The 18,535-nt window shown below is 42.6% G+C and overlaps 1 protein-coding gene across 2 annotated transcripts in view; it reads right to left on the reverse strand.

The window, feature by feature from the left end:
• Positions 1-2,618: 2,618 nt before the first annotated feature.
• Positions 2,619-18,535, reverse strand: part of WBP1L (WW domain binding protein 1 like) — a 93,199-nt gene continuing 77,282 nt past the window's right edge. For both annotated transcript variants that reach the window (XM_068257531.1, XM_068257532.1), the window contains exons 3-4: positions 13,289-13,450; positions 2,619-10,249 (exon numbers count right to left, since the gene is read on the reverse strand). In XM_068257531.1, the coding sequence (XP_068113632.1) occupies positions 9,540-10,249; positions 13,289-13,450 (872 nt within the window). In that variant the 3' untranslated portion in view covers positions 2,619-9,539. The remainder of the gene's footprint in view (positions 10,250-13,288; positions 13,451-18,535) is intronic.

Raw genomic sequence — 18,535 nt, forward strand, 5'->3', positions numbered from 1 at the left:
GCAGAATGCGTTACAGATGTGCTTCTGTCTTCATTACTGCCACACACCACCTCTCCATGACCTGGCAGCATTTACACTAATATGTAAAATGCGGCGGGGTCACCGAGAAGAGCCGCCCTAGAGGATGAAGAGGGAAGCACACAAACTGGAGGAGCGTGATGGGTGGACAGGTGAGTTTGCTTCACTGCCAATACTATGCAGGGGCCCCGAAGACCACTATTCATTGGGGGTGGGGCCTGATGGTTCTGCTCGTAATCTCTTGGGTCCTGGGGAATATATAATACTATCTGGGGGGTGGAGAGTTTAGGGGACAAAAGAGCAACCTAATGCCACTCCTGGGTGGAGGTGCGGATCAGGAGGGCTCTGTGTAGTTTTGGCCAAGGGTCCCATTTCAGCTAAAACCTTTTGTGATCGGATACACTGTACTCACGCTAGAACCATCTACTACAATACAGAGCTGGCTGCAAATTGGGATGAAACTAAAGTCTGGAATTGAAACAACACATCTTGGAGATGCATGTCAGCACAAGTGGAAACAGTCCCTTATGGTGGCCAGTAATGAGCCAATCTTTTTCACCCAATCTTACCATTTCTGTCTTATACGAAACTGCTTAAATTATCCATTCAATATAATCACTCAATTTACCCTTCTCCTACAGATATTTGATAAAATTTGATGAAAAAGATTGGATCCTTAGCGGCCACCTTTAGTGTCACCATAAGGCTGTGCAATACCTCTTAAACATCTGGACAGTTAAATGGGAAGCTGCATTAGAAAGTCTACACAGGTTGCTATTCATGTAAAGAGAAAAAAGGAAGAAAAAAGGTAGGCAGGAAGAAGACAGGAATGCAGGTTGGATATATGGGTAGCATTTTTTTCCCTCTCAGTTTCCCTATAATTGAATTCCTGAGGGATTATGGGTCCTGACAAAGCGGTCACAAGGAGCTCGCCACGCGTGGTGCATTGCCCACCTCCTCTAAGCCCGGACATGTGCTTGCAGGCAGCAGCACAGTTATCTCCTCTGACCTTGGTATGAGTCATCCTTATCATTTACATATTGTCACCACTTTCTAAATAGCATTTTATACGCTTTCTTATCTAATTACCTTCCATGGTACAATTTCTTAGTGAGCATATTTATTATAAAAGCACTGACACTTTGGTTGTAGTTCATATTCATTGCTGTAAACATTCACATCATTGTTCTCCTGGAGCCAAGTCTGATTCCCCTCTGGATCTATAGATCTGGATTTGGAAGTCTGTGCAGGCATCAGGGCAGATTCAGAGAGGGAGGCAGTCTGTAAGGAGTCATCCCATATACTTAAGGGGCCCATACACACTGCCGATTTTCTGGCCGACCGATCGATCCCGATCGATCAAAAGTCGGTTGGCTAATCGACCGATCGACAGCCGATTTCAATCGATTTCCATGGATTTCCATCGAACTGGCAGGGTGGAAAATTTAGGTCGATCTGATGAGATTGCTTATCAGTTTGCATTGGCCTTAATGGAAATCTGATGGCAAAAAAATGCCATCAGATCGAATTTCAATAGATTTCAAACTGACATCTATTGGAATTCTATCCTGGTAAAAAAAATGCTCTGAAAACGCATCAGATAGATCATCAGATGCATTTCTTATCTATCTGCTGCCAATCTGACGAGTGTATGGGCACCTTTACTATCAGGTTTTCAGGGGAGACTGCTAACTCATGTTATTTAATTGGTTTGAACATTGCTTATGGCTCTTGTGTGCTTTTTGATACATAATAAAATCTATTATTAATTGGTGGTAAAACTGATTTGATGTTGAACTCCAGAGGAAGTGAATCTTGTTCACAAAACACATTTAGTGTGCAGAATTTATGAATTTGGGATTCAACCATTTTGACTATTTTATTTAGCTCTATTCAAGTTCACATGATGGGTGTAATGTATTGTTATCATGTAGAACGTGAAGCGAGTTCATAACACTGAGCTGTATTACATTGTGTATAACTGCCTCTGCCAACTTAACACTGCTGTCCACGCCCTTAGGCCTAGGAGAATACGTGTTTTCAAATTGCATGTGTTTTAAAATATAGCAGAAACTGCAGACAAAATTGCATATAAAAGACAATTGTAAGGTATTAAAAAAAAATTTTTTTTAAACTTCTACAACCCCACCCGGGAGTTGTCCTGTGCCCGTGCTGGGACAAAACTATCCTCCGGTCCCCCGCCATGGCTCACTTTTTCTGCGACTTTAATGGCCCTGGCTGCATGTGTCCTCGCTCCCGTCCCTGGGTGTGTCCTGCGCAGGTGCGGGAGAAAGGACGTGCACGGCCGGGACGTGCAGTAGCCCGTGACATGAAAGTCCCAGAAAAGGGAAGTGAGGTGCGGCGGGGGACCAGAGGAGCGCGGGCACCGCACAGGATGTCTCCAGGGGGCTGGTAGAAGCCCAAGGTAAGTTAAACTTTTTTTTAATGCCTTACAATTATCCTTTAAATGAAAGTCTGTGGGCTGCATGGTAAATTGCATCTCTCAAGGCCTTAATCTAATAAATGTCTAAGCAACGTCAATGCATGGTGCAGTCAGGCAAAAGTGGAGAGTTATCTGAGGCAGAATAAGACAGACAAAATTATATTCTCAAAAGTTTCCTTTAATTAAACAACAAAATGACAATATCCAGTGCAAGAAGGCTGTCAATGCCACACAGATATTGTGTTGTAAATATCAGAAGTGCACATTGCTTGCATTTCAATAAAACATAAAAAAAATTAAGATTTCCCTAAGGACAGAACCTTTGTAGTTCAAAGAAGAAAATGTTTGCACTTTTCAAGAGGAAACTTGACAACATTGACCTGTTTAAGAGTGTGCCCATCATCCGCCCACAGACAGGCAGCAGCCATGTCGCAGATGACGAGGCAATGCAAAGTCTACTGATGCAATAGGGACTAGTGAAATATAGTCACCAGTTAACCAATTTCTACAGAAATTTTGGAGCAATCAGCATGGGTGAAAGGCACACTTTAAATGGGGTTTCCATTTTAGATCTTAATTGCCTGGCAGCCCGCTGTATGGCATCCTCCCACTACCTCCTGGTAAACAGTGGGACTTCCTACTGTTCTTTACAATGCTTGGATGACTGGAGGCCAACCAGTGAGAAATGAGGACTCTCAGAGAACCATAGCATTTTATGGTTACACAACACCAGATTTTACCAGCAGGTGGCACTGCATGTTAAATGTGAAATCACAGCTCCAGGTAGAGAAGTAGAGAGCACCTTTTATAACTACACAGATCGATCCCAAGTAGTTAGGACATTTACAGTTAAAGGAATACTGTCAGCTTACCAACATGGGCATGTACATTGCCATGTTTTATAGCTGCAGGGCTGACATCTGTATACTTGCTTCATGATTTGGCAACCACCTCACCTGAGACTAGCATGACAGGCAGGTCACTTGACCTCAACATTAGGGATGATCAATGATTTGCAAAAACACGGAAGTATTTGCATATGTATGTGCAATTTATGCAAATATATGCAACTTGAAAATGGACCAATCAAGTCAATCCACCAAAGTTTAAATGAACTCGGAGATATTTGCATCTCATTGATCATCCCCGCTCAACATCAATGATGCTAAGAAGTAAAGGCTCATATACACGTGTTTTTCTGCACGACCAACCCGATAACATGACCGACCGCACAATTGTATTTTCCACGCACCAACCAACTGAACGACCAACTCATTTGCATACTACGCATGCAAGCGGCATGATGGACTGCAAGATATGGCCACATTCAAAACAAGTACAAATCGTTCAAACGATTTGAAGACAAGCGGCCAACTACACAATGTCAGCCCAACAGCTGTTTGAGACGACCCGCCTGTTGGATTGGGCAACCCGCCTGTTACCAGTCGCTCATCTAGTCATTTGTAACACGTTTACGCGCCCAACTATCGTCCAACAGTCTGGCTGATAGTTGGGCGGAAAAGTTGCATGTGTGTATGAGCCTTTAAGCCCCATCTACACAATACGATTCTTTGTACGATTAGATTACGATTCTAGTAAATCCAACATGTCCGATCAGTATTCGATTCAATTCGATTTGCCATTGTTTGCAATGGCAAATCGAATCCCGATCGGACATGTCGGATTTAATCGGATCGTAAATAGAATCGTAATCGAATCGTACAAAGAATCGTATAGTGGAGATTGGGCTTTAGGTAACAGTATGCAAGACACAGCATTTAAAGAGCTGCATAGTTAAAGAAAACCTGTAACATGTTTGTGGAGGCTGCCGTCATAACTTCCTTTTTTTTTTTTTTAAATGCCATTTGCCTAGCTTTTGTGCGGATTCTCTAATGCTTTGACACACTGAGCGAGTACCAGTAGGGGGAAGGAGGGAGTGCACTGGATTAAAACCCTGGCCATAAGGCCACTCCCTCCATCCCCTGTATGTGTTTTTTTGTCAGCATGCACACAGCTTATGGTGTATGTGCATGGTGCACATGGATACATTAAGTTAGCTCCCTTGTGCGATTGGTATAATGCGCTATCTGTCCCAGGAGAGGACGTCAGGATGTGTGCTCCTAATCCCTTGATAGGTTTGATGCAATGAATGAATGTTTGCACTATGCATGTTACAGGGCCAGAGTTAGGACACCTATGATTACCTGGGTACTTCTGCGTAGTGTAGGTGACTAAGCAAAATAATGCATTCTTCTGTGAACGAAGACCCTGGCTTTTAACTTAGCTGTAAGGATAACAGTGGTGCCTGGATGAGTGAATCTGTGAATGCATTTGTTTGAACATTTGCATGCGAGTGTGCGAAGGGTTAATTGTTTTTAGGCTTAAAACTGTCTTCAGTGGCCAAAATGTTTATTGCAAATGCTTGACTCAGACTTTGCTAAAGGCAAAATATAAACCTAACAGCCAATTAGCATTTTTTTAAAGGAATAATGAATACAGCCTCCATAATCTACTCTCTTGAAGTTTCCTTTAAAGCTTACCCAACCATAGATGCCTTTTAAAAAAAAAAAATAATCGTAAAATTAAAAGATGCTTTCTCCTCTAAAGTTAGTTACACAACTTTGCTTTGTCTTTATGAAGTCTTATACCTTAGATTTTCCAACTTCCTTTCTGTGGCCTGACAAAGTATGAAAACATAAGGAATGCGGCTTCATAGAGACAAAGTTATACAGCAAATAAATGCCTTGTGTTTAAAAAAAAAAAAAAAAAAAATAAAAAAAAACATGCAGAGTTCAGATGTTCTCTAAGTAAATGTGTTCTAATCCGACTACCCTGGGAAACTAGGGAAGTAAATAGCTAATAGCATTTCTAAAGCTTTCTGGACCTCCCATCATACTAGTGGAAAACAGATTCTGATTCTCTAGCCACTGGAGAGAGCTCTGTTGACAGAGGGCCCAGATTTTTGTTACTCTGAGGGCCCTTTTCCACTAGAGCAATTGTGATTGCTGAATCGCAAAATCGCAAATCGCTAGTGATTTTTAAATCGCTAGAGTTGTTACTTTATCATAGAAATCACGAGAAGTATTTTCCACTACAGTGATTCGATTTGGAAATTGCTAATCGCAAATCGCAATCGCTTGATGGAGCGATTTTTACAATGATAATGCAATGCAAATGAAAATCACAAATCACAATCGCATAACAGAATGAATGAAAAATCGCAATCGCTGGCGTTTGTGATTTGTGATTGCGATTGCTAGTGGAAAAGGGCCCTGAGTGAAAGACTGGACATTCAAAAACAGAAGAAGAGATCCCTCTGGTATCCTGAAGTGTAGAAGTAGTTTACCACACTCAAATGTGCTGTTGCTCAGGGCCGAGCCGTGGCGAGAGAGGCTCCAGCCTCAGGGCGCAGTGTAGGAGGGGCGCACAACTCACTCAGCTATCATTCCCCTATTGTGTTTGAAGCAGAGAGAAATAAGAAAGGTATACATGGCAGTGACTGCAAGCCACATAACTAGAGATTAAGGTGTGGGGGGCCCTGGGGCGCCACTTAATAGCAATCAGTGTGTAACGGCTGGGGTGGGAGGCGCACTTTGGTGTCTCAGCCTTGGGTGCTGGAGGACCTTGTCCCGGCTCTGCTGTTGCTACAGGTCCTGAACAGAAAGTATTGTATTTAAAGTGCCAAAATATCGTACAAAACACAAAGGCAAGTTAAATAAATTACTTCTTACAGTCCATTAACAGCCAAACAAATATAGCACTAAAAAGGGTATTTTGGTAATGAATTGCAGTTTTTTAACACAAATCCATAGGGTTGAACTGGATCTTTATGCAGGACTAATCAGGTTTGGAAAGCTAAATGATCAATGGCCATCACCTTTACTAATTTGTTAGCGATCAGTTAATATTTCCTTCTGAATTTGCTTAACCCCTCACAAAGTTTTAGTTCAGCCCAGGTGAATTACTCTTTCTGTGAAGCAAAAAACGCGCAAGTTGGAATCCACCATAATCTCTATACAGCACCACTCCAAGAAGGAATTAACTATAGAACTATTGATTTCATCAGAGCCGTCTTACCCGCAAGGCTACCCTAGGCAGATTCCTAGGGCCTGGACAGAGACTATGGGCCTAGCGGATGCCACCCCACCACCACATCTTGCTTAAAATAAAAAAAAAATAAAAAAAAACACAGGTGACCATTAGCAGTGGGCAAAAATGCAAAAACTTAACTTGCCTAGAGCCCCATTTTATATTATTCCTTTTATTTCCTTGAAATGAAAGGCTCCCCATGCCCATGGTGATAGTGTGGGGCATATTTGGAACTTTCTGTAACAGACCAATTTGACCTGAGAAATATAAGTATCTAGGGTGTCTTACACTCCTAGGGATGAAGACCCCATCTGTCCTAGACCATTTTATTTATGGACTGAGTATTAGCTGCAGGTCCTGGATGATGGGAGAGCTAGAAAACATTAGAAATGATGAGCATTACCTTTGGCTTTTTTTTGTGTGCATTTCTCCAAGGGAACAGGAATAGGGCAAGTCTACTTAAAACGTACACTTGTCCATTAAAAACACATACACACACTGCCAGCTATACCATGTCTATCTTGACATGTTTTCTTTAAAAAAAATAAAAACTTAAAATACCCCTTTGAGTTAGTGTCAGGCCTGGGACCCACTAGCAGCGCTTTTTTAAGCACTTGTGATTTGAAAAACTCTTGCTAAAATAGTGCTGTGGGTGATTTTTTTTTATTTTTTTTTTAAAGTCACATCCCTTAAAGAAAACCTGAACTAAACATTAAAAGTCAAAATAAACATACACAAGTCATACTTACCTCCCATGTAGTCTACTTCTCAATCTATTTTTCCTCTCCTGCATCCTGTTTGTCCACTGTGATCAATGGAATTCTCCGTCCTCCATTTTGAAAATGGCTATTACCCCATAACAGCTTCCTGGTCAGCACACTGTTAAACTGTAACATCGCTCACTTGAGCCATAGGGAAACATGGACACATCAGTTCTCCTCTCAGCTGTAACTGACAGCAGCTGATATATTTCAGTTCTGACAAAATGTTGTCAGAACTGGAAGGGATCACTGTAAGAAGAAAATGGTGAGCTTCTGAGAGGAACTGATGGCAAGGTAACTATGTAATGTTCCTTTAAAGTTACCTCATGTGTTTATTTTAAATAATTTTACTCAGTACAGGTTCTCTTTAAGTGGAATGACACCCAAAGCATTACTAATATCAGCAAGAGCTTTTCACATCACAAGCACTTAGAAAAGCACTGCTAGTGGGTTCCAAGCCTCAGTCAACAGGAAAATGTGTTAAAGTGAACCTTAACTGAAAAGAAGAACAAGAGTTTCATTACCTGGTGTTTCGACCAGCTCCCTGCAGCCATCCTGTGCCAGCGTCGTCACGGAACAATCCTCCGTTCCCCCGCCACGTCTTAGTTTAATTTCAGCCTCTAATTGCGCCTGTGCAGGATGCGCTCACCGATGTGAAAGCATTCGAGGATGTGCGCGGCTAGGGCCAAGCAGGCACAGTGGACCGCCGACTGATCAGTCGACCAAAACACATCTAAGCTGCAGCGGGGGAACAGGATCGGTTTGGCACTCTGCGGGCTCAGGACGGCTGCAGGGGCTGGTCGCAGCCCCAGGAAAGTGAAACGCTTGTTCTTTTCAGTTACGGTTCACTATATACAGTTACAATCGGAGAAGGATTCCAAAATCTCTACTAGATTTACAAAGCACAATTTCTGGCTGTTCTGTCTTAATCAAGGGAATGTTCAATGCTTAAAGAGAAAAAAAAAACAAAATATCAGAAATAAAAATTGCAGTAACATTACTACCTCTTACGGTATGGAATACAGACTTACATAGGCATGCATTCCCTTAGGCATAGCTAAAAGTGTGACCATTTCGTCTTAGTGGTCATTGTAGGATCTACATTGGTTTTTTCTTTACGCAACAAAGTGAAAATACTGCTCATTAACGTTGCTGTGCTCATCGCAGACCATGGATGGAAAGGGCTGATTTTCTGCTGAGCATGACATCACTAGTGCCATGTCCCCTGGAAGTGACCACACCTGGGACAGCTTCTACTCAGCATTTGTGGCTTCCAACCCATGCAGTAATCTATGTGCGCTACAGCCATCTCCAAACAGCGGAGAGAGAGGCAACTACAGTATGTTCTGAGCAGACCAGCTGCACATTGCATTTATGTCCATTGGAGGAAAAACAAAAATCAATGTAATGGCAGCTTTACCATCAAAGTAATGAAAAGGAAAAACATTTTAAAAAATAAGAGAAAAAAAAGGGGTGATGGGAGTTGAAGCTTATTCTTTTTAAGGCTACAAAATGACCCACTTTCAATGACAGTGAGAACAATTGAAAAATCAGTCCCTTCCCCCTTGAGGTGAATGATGGATTTCCACCATGTAACATATCATTAATTAGTGGAGAACCAGTGGCTGCCGTTTGCTTGTGTCTATAATAAGCACAAGAAAACACTTTGTATACCCCTTGCTACAAAAGAAAAAGTCCCCACCCCCACCTGTGGTCTTATTTGTTCACATCCTTCCATCAATACTGGCGCTTCTCCTCCATTACTCATTTCTCTCCTGCACAAAGTGACATTCCACCTCGTCCATCTCATCTCAGCATTTCCACATAGCTTTCCTTCCGTTCCAGCTAACATGCTGGTATTCTATTAAAAAAAAAAATACCATAATATCCTATAACAAAAGTAGCAATGGAACAAGAAGAAAAAATTTTTTGTTCATAGAAAATGAATGCATTTAAACTTTACGTTTCACATACTGAAGCCTCCACCTGTGCGCGTAAAGCTCTGGCTTCTGCTGTTCTTGTCCTAGAATTCCATCACCAAGATTAGTTAAAGCAATGGGCTCAGATCTTAACTTCTTATGCCCGCTTTGGTAGAGCAATTCCAAGTCTTAGTTTTTTTCTTTGTTAAACATACAGGACAATGGAAAAAAAAGAAGAACAAAATAAAAATTAAAACAGGTGGTAAGAAGTCACTCAATTAAGCTTATCAAGAAGGAACGGACGATCCTTTAGCTACGGGAGCTGCTGCTGTTGTGAGAATTTGGCGAGTCCTGTTCATTGATGGTGTTTAACAAACTCAAAGGCTGTCGTGGATGTTCTAGATCTCTGGAGACCTCCGCATGATCAAACATGCCTTCCTCTTCATCTCTATGGGGGTGAGAATCACATGATGCACAGCTGTCACAAAAGTTTTCCCCGATGTCGTCAATTAAACCGTCAAGTTCTTTAAAGTCATCGTGATGGCCCCGGTTGCAAAGGCAAACTTCGATGCCGGAGTCACCGGTAAACCTTCGGTGCCTGCCTGGTGTTTTGTCTTTGCCATCAAAAAAGCCACTCTGATCAAAGCTTTCAGAGCTGTAGTCCTTTAAGAATTCCTTTGAATCTTTGTCTAAGAAGGACACTTGATCTGCCATTTCATCCAACTCGGCACCACCAGTTGGGTCGTTAGACTCAAGGCCACTTGGTTTAAATGCTACCCTCTCTAGACATGTTGTAGAAGGCTCACAATCTACGACACTTGGAGGCTGTGCTCCACTACAACTCGCTGCAGCTGGAGAACTTGTTTGGCTGTGCTGTGTGTTCCGAATGGGCTCAGTAGCTACAGTGCTAGAACATGCCGCAACACATTGCTGATGTAAAACAGTGTATGGGGGAGGTGGAGTTGGAGGTCTGTTCACCACTTCTTCATATGGAGGTAGCAAATAATTAGGCAAAAATCCTACGGAAGAAAAAAAAAAAATGAACAATTTGTTGAATATCTGGATTGCCAAAAGACAACATTATCACTAGGCTGCATTTCTGATATGCATAAAAAACAGTGACAGCAAACAAACCTCTGAAAGCCCCAGTCCTGGGACATTAAACAGATTAATGATAATTAAGATTATGCAGTGTAAATTTGGAAACATTGCTAACAGTTGGATTGACTTATCAGTCTTATCAGCTGTTTGCACAACAGCAAAATACTTTTTTTTAGTTGTTTCAATTTGTTTCACAACAAAAGTTGTTTAACAATTGTGCTGCATAAAATACTGCAGTTGAACATGTGAATGGGGCTTTAGAGCTGGGAACCACTACAAGCTCTTTGTGAAAGAGCAAAGCGCCTACATTTTGCATAATCACGGAAATGTGATTTTCACAGAGCGATCGCAATTTGGCTACTGTAGTCACTGATCGCTCAGGGATCATTACAAAACCACCTCCATCGGGATCGACTGCCAAAGTGCTTTGCTGATTGCCAAGCACTACTAAAGTGCTCCTAGTGGGTTCCAGCCCTCAGTCTGCATTTGCTTCTAATTTGGTCTCATAAGCCACACTCACCTATAAGGAAGCACGGCCTCAAATTTACCTGGAAGATGAAAGTCAGAAGCAAGTTGGAGGGTATATGAATTGGGCCCGAGTTGTTACATATAAGGCCAGTGGCCATACCAAATGGAGTAAATAAAACTTGTTCTCCACTTTGAAAATGTTAATTTTTTTAAAAGTAGAATCAGGATTTAAAGCTGGATCAGGATTTAAAACTGCATTTACTTGTAGTAAATACATCAATATATAAATATAGAAAGTGTTTCTGATGCTAAAAGCAGGATAATTAATGTAAAGTTGGGTATCCTGAATAATGTATTACATTCCACTATAGGTCATTACAGTGCATCTAGAAGAAGCATTGTATTTATATCTTAAAATTGATTCAATCAGTAGGGAGGAGGCTCTTGTCACGTTTATGACCTGACCTCAGCGTGGGTGTGTTGCACATCGCTTGGCATTTCTACCACAGCAATTTTTTTTTACCGAAGAGTTGTTTACTTGGAACTAAATTTTCCATTGTGCAACACCCTCTGGAGATCACGGGGTGGCCTCCTCATTAGCTATAAGCAGGGAAAATAGTCTGTTGCTGCAGACAGGACTAATGGGGAAGCCAATATGTGGTATTGCTAAAAAGTTAGACTAGCAATTTTCATTGTCCATTGTCGTCTTATGTATTACATGATCAGTCTAACTCTAAACTAATCATGTTAGCTTGAGGCCCTGTCCACAGTACTCAGTTGCGTTGCAGAATAATTCTGCATGTCAACTCACTGCACATACAATTATATGGGCCTGTTCACAGTAACGGATAGGGTTATTCTAACTTGCTGCATGCAGGCTTCGTATTAACATCTATGGCCAGTCTCTATTGCAGTTCACAGTCATTAGAACGTGTGATTTATATGCAACTGACCAGTGAACCTAACTCGAGGGTCACTTTACAGGGCAGGTATCCTTAAGTAGAAATGAACAGTTTCCCCTATAGGTGAAATCAGATAAAATAAAGATAAAAAATGAAGGGACTTTGAAAACGCTTGAAAGCTTGGTTTTGCTGAGTGACCAGGTAGGTCTATGGAGAGGGGAGGAGCAGGGACCACATAGTCTGGAGCACTTGCCCTAGAAGGGGAATAGTGATCAGTACTAATGTTCAACCCTGCCTGATCACTGTCCCCACCCACAAGAGCTCTTATTCATCTACTCACACCATAGATCAGCACCAGAGCAGCCATTTTCAGCTGGATTAGCAAATCGTAATTTTATAGCTATAGGAACTACAGATGGTCAATAAGATGCAAATAATTCCATTTTGCATACACATTTTATGCTACCTGGGTCTGAGTCAGTCAAATGAACTGCCTGATAATTTTAAAGTATACATGAAGGTAGGGGTGCAGCTTGGCCCAGGCCAAGCAGCCGCATGAGGCCTCACCCACAGCAGGGGCATTTCCATGCTGCCAGTGCCACCCCGTCTGACTTGTACAGTTGCCACTGCCTCCTTCTCACTCACACAGAACTGAGATCAGCAGCAATGTGAAGAGAGGAGAGTGGTGCAGTGACCACAAAGTACACTTCAGATGCAGAAGTGAGGTCATTGCTCATTTCCTGCATTTGAAGGGTGTCACATGATTACTGTGCGCTGCTCTACTCTCTACAGGCTGCCCCGGATCTGCAGGTCTGTGAGTGATGGGGAAGCTACATACCCCCACTGACACCAATGCCCTATATGGGCGAGAACACCTTTGGCTACCTATACAGGGGACAGGTTACCTATATGGGGGGGGGGGGTACCATTGGCTACCTTTACAGGGGTGGATACCTTTATTGTAGGGGGTGCACCCTTTGGCTTTCTACCTATACTGAAGCGCTGCTTATTTGGGGGGGGGGGGGGGCACAAATCATGTGTCGCTTGAGGCCACAAAAACTTTAGCAGCACTCCTGCATGAAGGGAAAAAAGTAGATAATCCAGAGGCTTCCCCCATCCCCCTCGCCTCTATGGATTCAGCACTGGGACCCTCTAACCTACCTGACAAGGGTTTTGTTGAGCAGTGTGCGCGGCCACGCTCCGGTCCATGAATGAGTGTCCAAACTGCTCAGGTACAAAACACCCCACACCTGCACAGTAGCATATTGAGCTCGGCTTTGTCCATCAAGTGCCGCCACACTCATTCACGGATGAGAGCACAGGCGCTAACTTCAAAAGGGTCCATCGATGGATCGGTGGTTTCGAGCAGGATGTGGGAAGCCTCTGGAGAATCACTCCCCTCCCCCCCACCCAAGTATCTTATCTTTTTCTAGTCTGGATCTGACAGGTTTGCTTTAACTGGCCAAATTCCAAGCTGCGTTCAAATTGCAACGGTTAGCATCTCATTGCCCATCTCAATTAGGAACCTTTTAAACAGAACTGTTGAAAAGAATGTAAATAGAAGATGTCACATGAGCAGTAACATACGGAAGTAAAATGGCACTGAAGAGTAGCTGTGTGCTTCACGGTAAGCTATGAGGTTGATCTCATGTTGGCGTTGCTGTGCTTGAAGTCTGTGCTTGGCTCTCCGGTGATGGCAGACACAACAGCAGCTGAGTATTATGATTATTGTCCACACCAACCAAAACCCTACACAGGAGAAAGAAAGACAACAAAATTTAACAGTGCTTAGTAAGACTTCTACTCAATACACTATTTTTGTTTATAGCAGAAGAGCTGTTTAGATCTGTAAACATAATTATTATTTAGCATTGATATAGTGCTGACTTCTTCCACAGTGCTGTATGGAGTATACAAGCTTGTCCTTTAACCAACCCTCAGAAGGACTCCCAATCCAACCATAGTCAAATGTACATCAAAGTCTAGGGCATTGTTTAGGGGGAAGCCAATTAACTCTGGGATTTGATGGGATTTGAACCAGGGACCCAGCGGTGCAAGGCGAGAGTGCTAACTACTAAGCCACCATGAATCCACTATTTCCAAAGCTGGAGGAGCTGTCAAAATAGAAGTGTGTAAATGAGTGTTGTAAAGACATGCAGTTAATTTCCAAATCAAGCAATGTGCACTGCTCTATAAGGGGGGGGGGGGCTACGAGTTATAATATCATTATGTACCTGAGTAAACCCTTTCCCACTCCACTTATCAAGTTACATTTTTCTCTATCCAATCCCTTCAGATAATGAAATTCATATTCTCCCCCATACATCCCTGTCAACTACTGCTTACAAGGTTTTTTTTTCGCTCATGTATAGACTACTGGATTATTCCTATGACCTTCCCATCCATGCCATATACCATCGTCTTCCAGCTCTCGGAGCAGCTTACCCCATCTGTTTGATTCTTCCACACACAAAGCACTATGATCGGAATGTGGAAGAGAGAAGGGAATACTGCAGATAGCTGGTGCAGTGCAGCTGTCAGTGGTGCCTCCAAATTGTGGTGGTCAGCTTGAAACAACATGTTGATATCTCTCAGGCACACCCAGGCAGAGCATTGTGTACAGCTGACATGATATACAGTAGTAATGCAGGTACCACACACATTGCACAGTCACAGAACAAACAAACACACATACGTGGCTCTGATCCTGTTTGGGAAGAAAATTATATGAGGTTGTTTTCTGGAATGGCAAAGGAAAGGGTTTAAATTGTCCTATATTGTTGAAGCAGTCTATTGTTCTCCATGTATGCTTTCCCCATACTGTAGTGACAAAAAAAAAAAAAAAACAAACAAAAAAAAAAAAACACACAGTTGTGCTAAATGTTTAGTTATTTAACTACACCAAGCTTCTCATTGCCTGGAGAAGACAATTAGCATATTCTATAATTTTTCACTGACCACTTCTGTGGTGTTCTCTTCCAGGATGGCCGCCCCCGCCATGTGTCCTCTTGCTGGATGCCTGCCCCACCCCATGTTCTCTTCCTGGCCAGCTGCCACCACCCTGTGTCCTCTCCCTGGCCAGCCCCTACCACCCAGTGTCCTCTTCCTGGCTGGCCACCACTCCCCCCCCCCCCCCCCCAGTGATCTCTCCTTGGCTGGCCACCCTCACCCGTGCCCTCTTCTTGGCTGGCTGACCCAATCCTATGTTCTCTTCCTGGCCTGCTACCCCAACCCTGTGCCATCTTCCTAGCATGCTGCCCCAACATTGTATCCTCTTCCTGGCCAGCCATCCTCACCCCTCTGTGTCCTCATCCTGTCCTACCACCATCACCCCATTTCTCTTCCTGACCTTCTGCCCCCACCCTCTGTCTTCTTCCTGGCAGGCCACCACCACCTGGTGTCCTCTTTTTGGCTTTCCGGTGTTGTGTCCGATTACGCTGCCTGCTGATTTGCGATGCCCCGCATGCGCAGTAGGAGACTGTGCGGCCACATTTCCTATTGAATGATGCTGCTGGTGGTACAATACTAAATATCTCTGCTCCCACACCTCTTACACTCCCCAAATTTCCAGGGTAGGGAGGGAACCCCCAGAACGACCTCTATGCCACATTGCAGCCCCCCAGACCCACTGGTTCCCGAGACAGATTACAGAAACCTATCTCCTGAACCAGCGGGGCTCGGGGGCTGCAATTTGGTATAGAGGTAGTTCTGGGGGTCCTCTCCCTACCCTGAAAATTTGGGGAGTGTAAGAGGTGTGCAAATGAAGATATTTAGTATTTTACCTCCAGCAGCATCATTAACTTCACACTGAGCATGCGTGCTACTCAGTGTGGAAGGGAGCTTCCGGGCAGCACAATCAGACATTACACCGGCCCCTCCATCTGCTTCTCTTCCTGGTCGGCCACCCTTACATTTTCGCCTCCAAGCTGTCTCCACCATGCTCCATTCTTCTCTTGGTAGAAACTTCTCAGAGTAGAAACTGGCCTGGGAATGATATACATTCTGACAGGTGACCTTGGTCAGAGGGAGGTTTTTTTGATAGCTGTCAAAGTGTGAATTATATATTACAAGGGTCTTCTGCACATAGCAATGTAAGAGAAGCCAAACCTGGTCCACTACAAAAGCATATACTGTATAAAGATCTGACACATATTGGAAATAAAGAGTAAGTCCTTCTTTACATTTGCTTTGATGTAGTGCCATGCATTAAAGCCAAAGTATATTAAGGAAATCCTATTAAAAATAAACATTAAAATGAACGTCACTTAAAATTAATAACTCACTAAAAGAATACAGAATCTAATTACGTCTTTTTATACCCTTGGGAAGCTGCAATTTTACTACTGTACATACTGTACTAAGGAGAACATTTAATGTAGTATACCTGTAGTAAGCTCTCCAGGCCATGCATGGCCATAGATAACGTGCCATGTAGAGGTTATAGCAAGTTTTGTATACTACAAGGGAATATGCAACTTCATTTCATTTTTGTTCTATCTTTAATGCTTAGTGTTGGAACTGATATTTCATATCTGCATAAACTCCGAACTCTGGATTTGCAGCCTTGCTTTCAGGAGCATAAAGTGAAGTACATTAATGATACATTACAGGGAACCACAGATGCTCACTAAAGCAAACCTGTAGTGAAAAAAAAAATTATATAATAAATTATATATGTAATACGGAATAGAACACTAGTAGCAAAAGAAGGTTGAACTCGATGGACGTATGTCTTTTTTAAACCAAAATAATAAAAAAAATAACTATGAAAGTGTCTAATTTTTATTTTTAGTTGGTTTCTTTTTTTATAACATTGCATCATACTGTGAGGCCTCGTTCACAACTAAAAAGCAAACGTTTCGCGTTTTTGTACGCCATCCCCCCCCCCCCCCCCCCCCCCCCCTCCGGAACTCCCCTGCGCACTGAGCTCCATTCAGCTGCTGACTTTGGGGAAAAGTCGTCCTGTGTAATACAAACAACTGTGGAAAGATGGAAAGAGGAGAAAGAGAGCTTCAAAATGGTATGCATCTTTCCACAGTTTCTGCACTGCTCGGAGTCCCTTTAAACTTTACTGTATGCTTCATTTATATTTTTTGCCGACTTTCACTGCTGCAGAGTTATCAACATAGGAAGTAGCAGGATTTCTCATAGGTGGGATACAGGTCAGCAGTAAAGAGGTTCTAACCCCTAACCACACTGTCCAAAATGAAAACTTTTTTTTCTTGGAATTGGGTGTTCTTGCAATTATGCGAGTGGGAACACATAAGATTATTCCAGTCAAAGTAATACAGACTGCAGTTCTGGGGACTATAAAATATTGACATCTGATTTCAGCGCTGTGTAATAGGATGGCGCTTTATAAATACAATAAATAAATTTGACATTTCAGTGAAACCTATTTAATACATTCCACTTATCACACCCTTCCAATCTAATATTGCCGGTGGGTAGGAGCTGGAGGAAATTCTTCCACATCAAGCGCAGTTTCCAGTTTTATCCACAGTCCTCCCACCTGCTGATGTATCATATTCTTTAATCCCTGGCCGCATGGATGTAATTTGGAAAGGCGGTGATGGCTGCAAAGGGTGATGGGATATTATTCCTGAAGACATGTCTAGGGTTTGCTGAAACAGTTTGCTCATCACGAGAGATGTCTGGATCTGGCAGGTCTTGTTTACCCCAACTGAACATCCAAAATACTTTTACGCCCACCACTCATACAAGGCGGAGGAGAGAGGGCTGACCTGTTTATAAGAACCACAGATACTCTTTAACGGCTGATCATGTTACACAGAGGTCACACTATGTTCTGCACTTCTGACTTTTCTAGAATCTACAGCCCTTCAGACTTCCAGATAAAAATCACTGCACAATGCCAGATCATAAACTAAGCAGGGCAGTATATATCAGCAGAGAAAATGGGATGATCTAACTGCCATCAGCATCGCCATTCTTCATATTCTCCTTCAAAGTTATCCATTTTACAGTGGACCTGAACTCTTGTACAGGACAGAAGGAAAACAGAAATGCACCCTGCATGTATTTAGAGAGATTAGCCTGTCTAATTCCCCCTCATCTGTCACTAATCACAACTGTAATTTGATGTCTCAGCTGTGTCAACTGGCTGCCTCAGTAGAGCAGCTAATTTGTAAATAAAGGATGTTAAAGAGAATCTGTATTGTCAAAATCGCACAAAAGTAAACATACCAGTGCGTTAGGGGATATCTCCTATTCCCCTCTGTCACAATTTCTCCGTTCCCCGCCGCATTAAAAGTAGTCAAAAACAGTTTTAAAAAGTTTGTTTATAAACAAACAAAATGGCCACCAAAACAGGAAGTAGGTTGATGTACAGTATGTCCACACATAAAAAATACATCCATACACAAGCAGGCTGTATACAGCCTTCCTTTTGAATCTCAAAAGATCATTTGTGAGTTTACCTTTTGTCCCCTGCAGCTCTCATCCACTGAATAGTGACAGCCAGGCTGATCGTTTCTTCCTGCAGACAGCTCTGCCCGGTGTCTCTAATTCCTCAGTATGTGTCACCCCAGCTCCTTTCACAGCCTAACAGAGGAGGATTTTTATCCAGCTCATATCATTGCATTCCAGTGGTTCTGGAAGTGTGCTTAGCTATCAGGGACAAGAAAGGGATGATCTGCATATTCAGCAGTGCATTGTGGGACACCTCAAAAGCATACTCCAACCTGAATAATTACAAATGCCTAATGTTTTAAGAAGGCCAATTTAAATTTTGTTCATATGTTTATTCATGCATACTTTCCACTTAGACTTTTACTCTGTGTATTCTGGGAATTGTTAAATAATAACTGCTAT

Source organism: Hyperolius riggenbachi, chromosome 10 (assembly GCF_040937935.1).
Source record: "Hyperolius riggenbachi isolate aHypRig1 chromosome 10, aHypRig1.pri, whole genome shotgun sequence".
Classification (NCBI taxonomy): Eukaryota; Metazoa; Chordata; class Amphibia; order Anura; family Hyperoliidae; genus Hyperolius; species Hyperolius riggenbachi.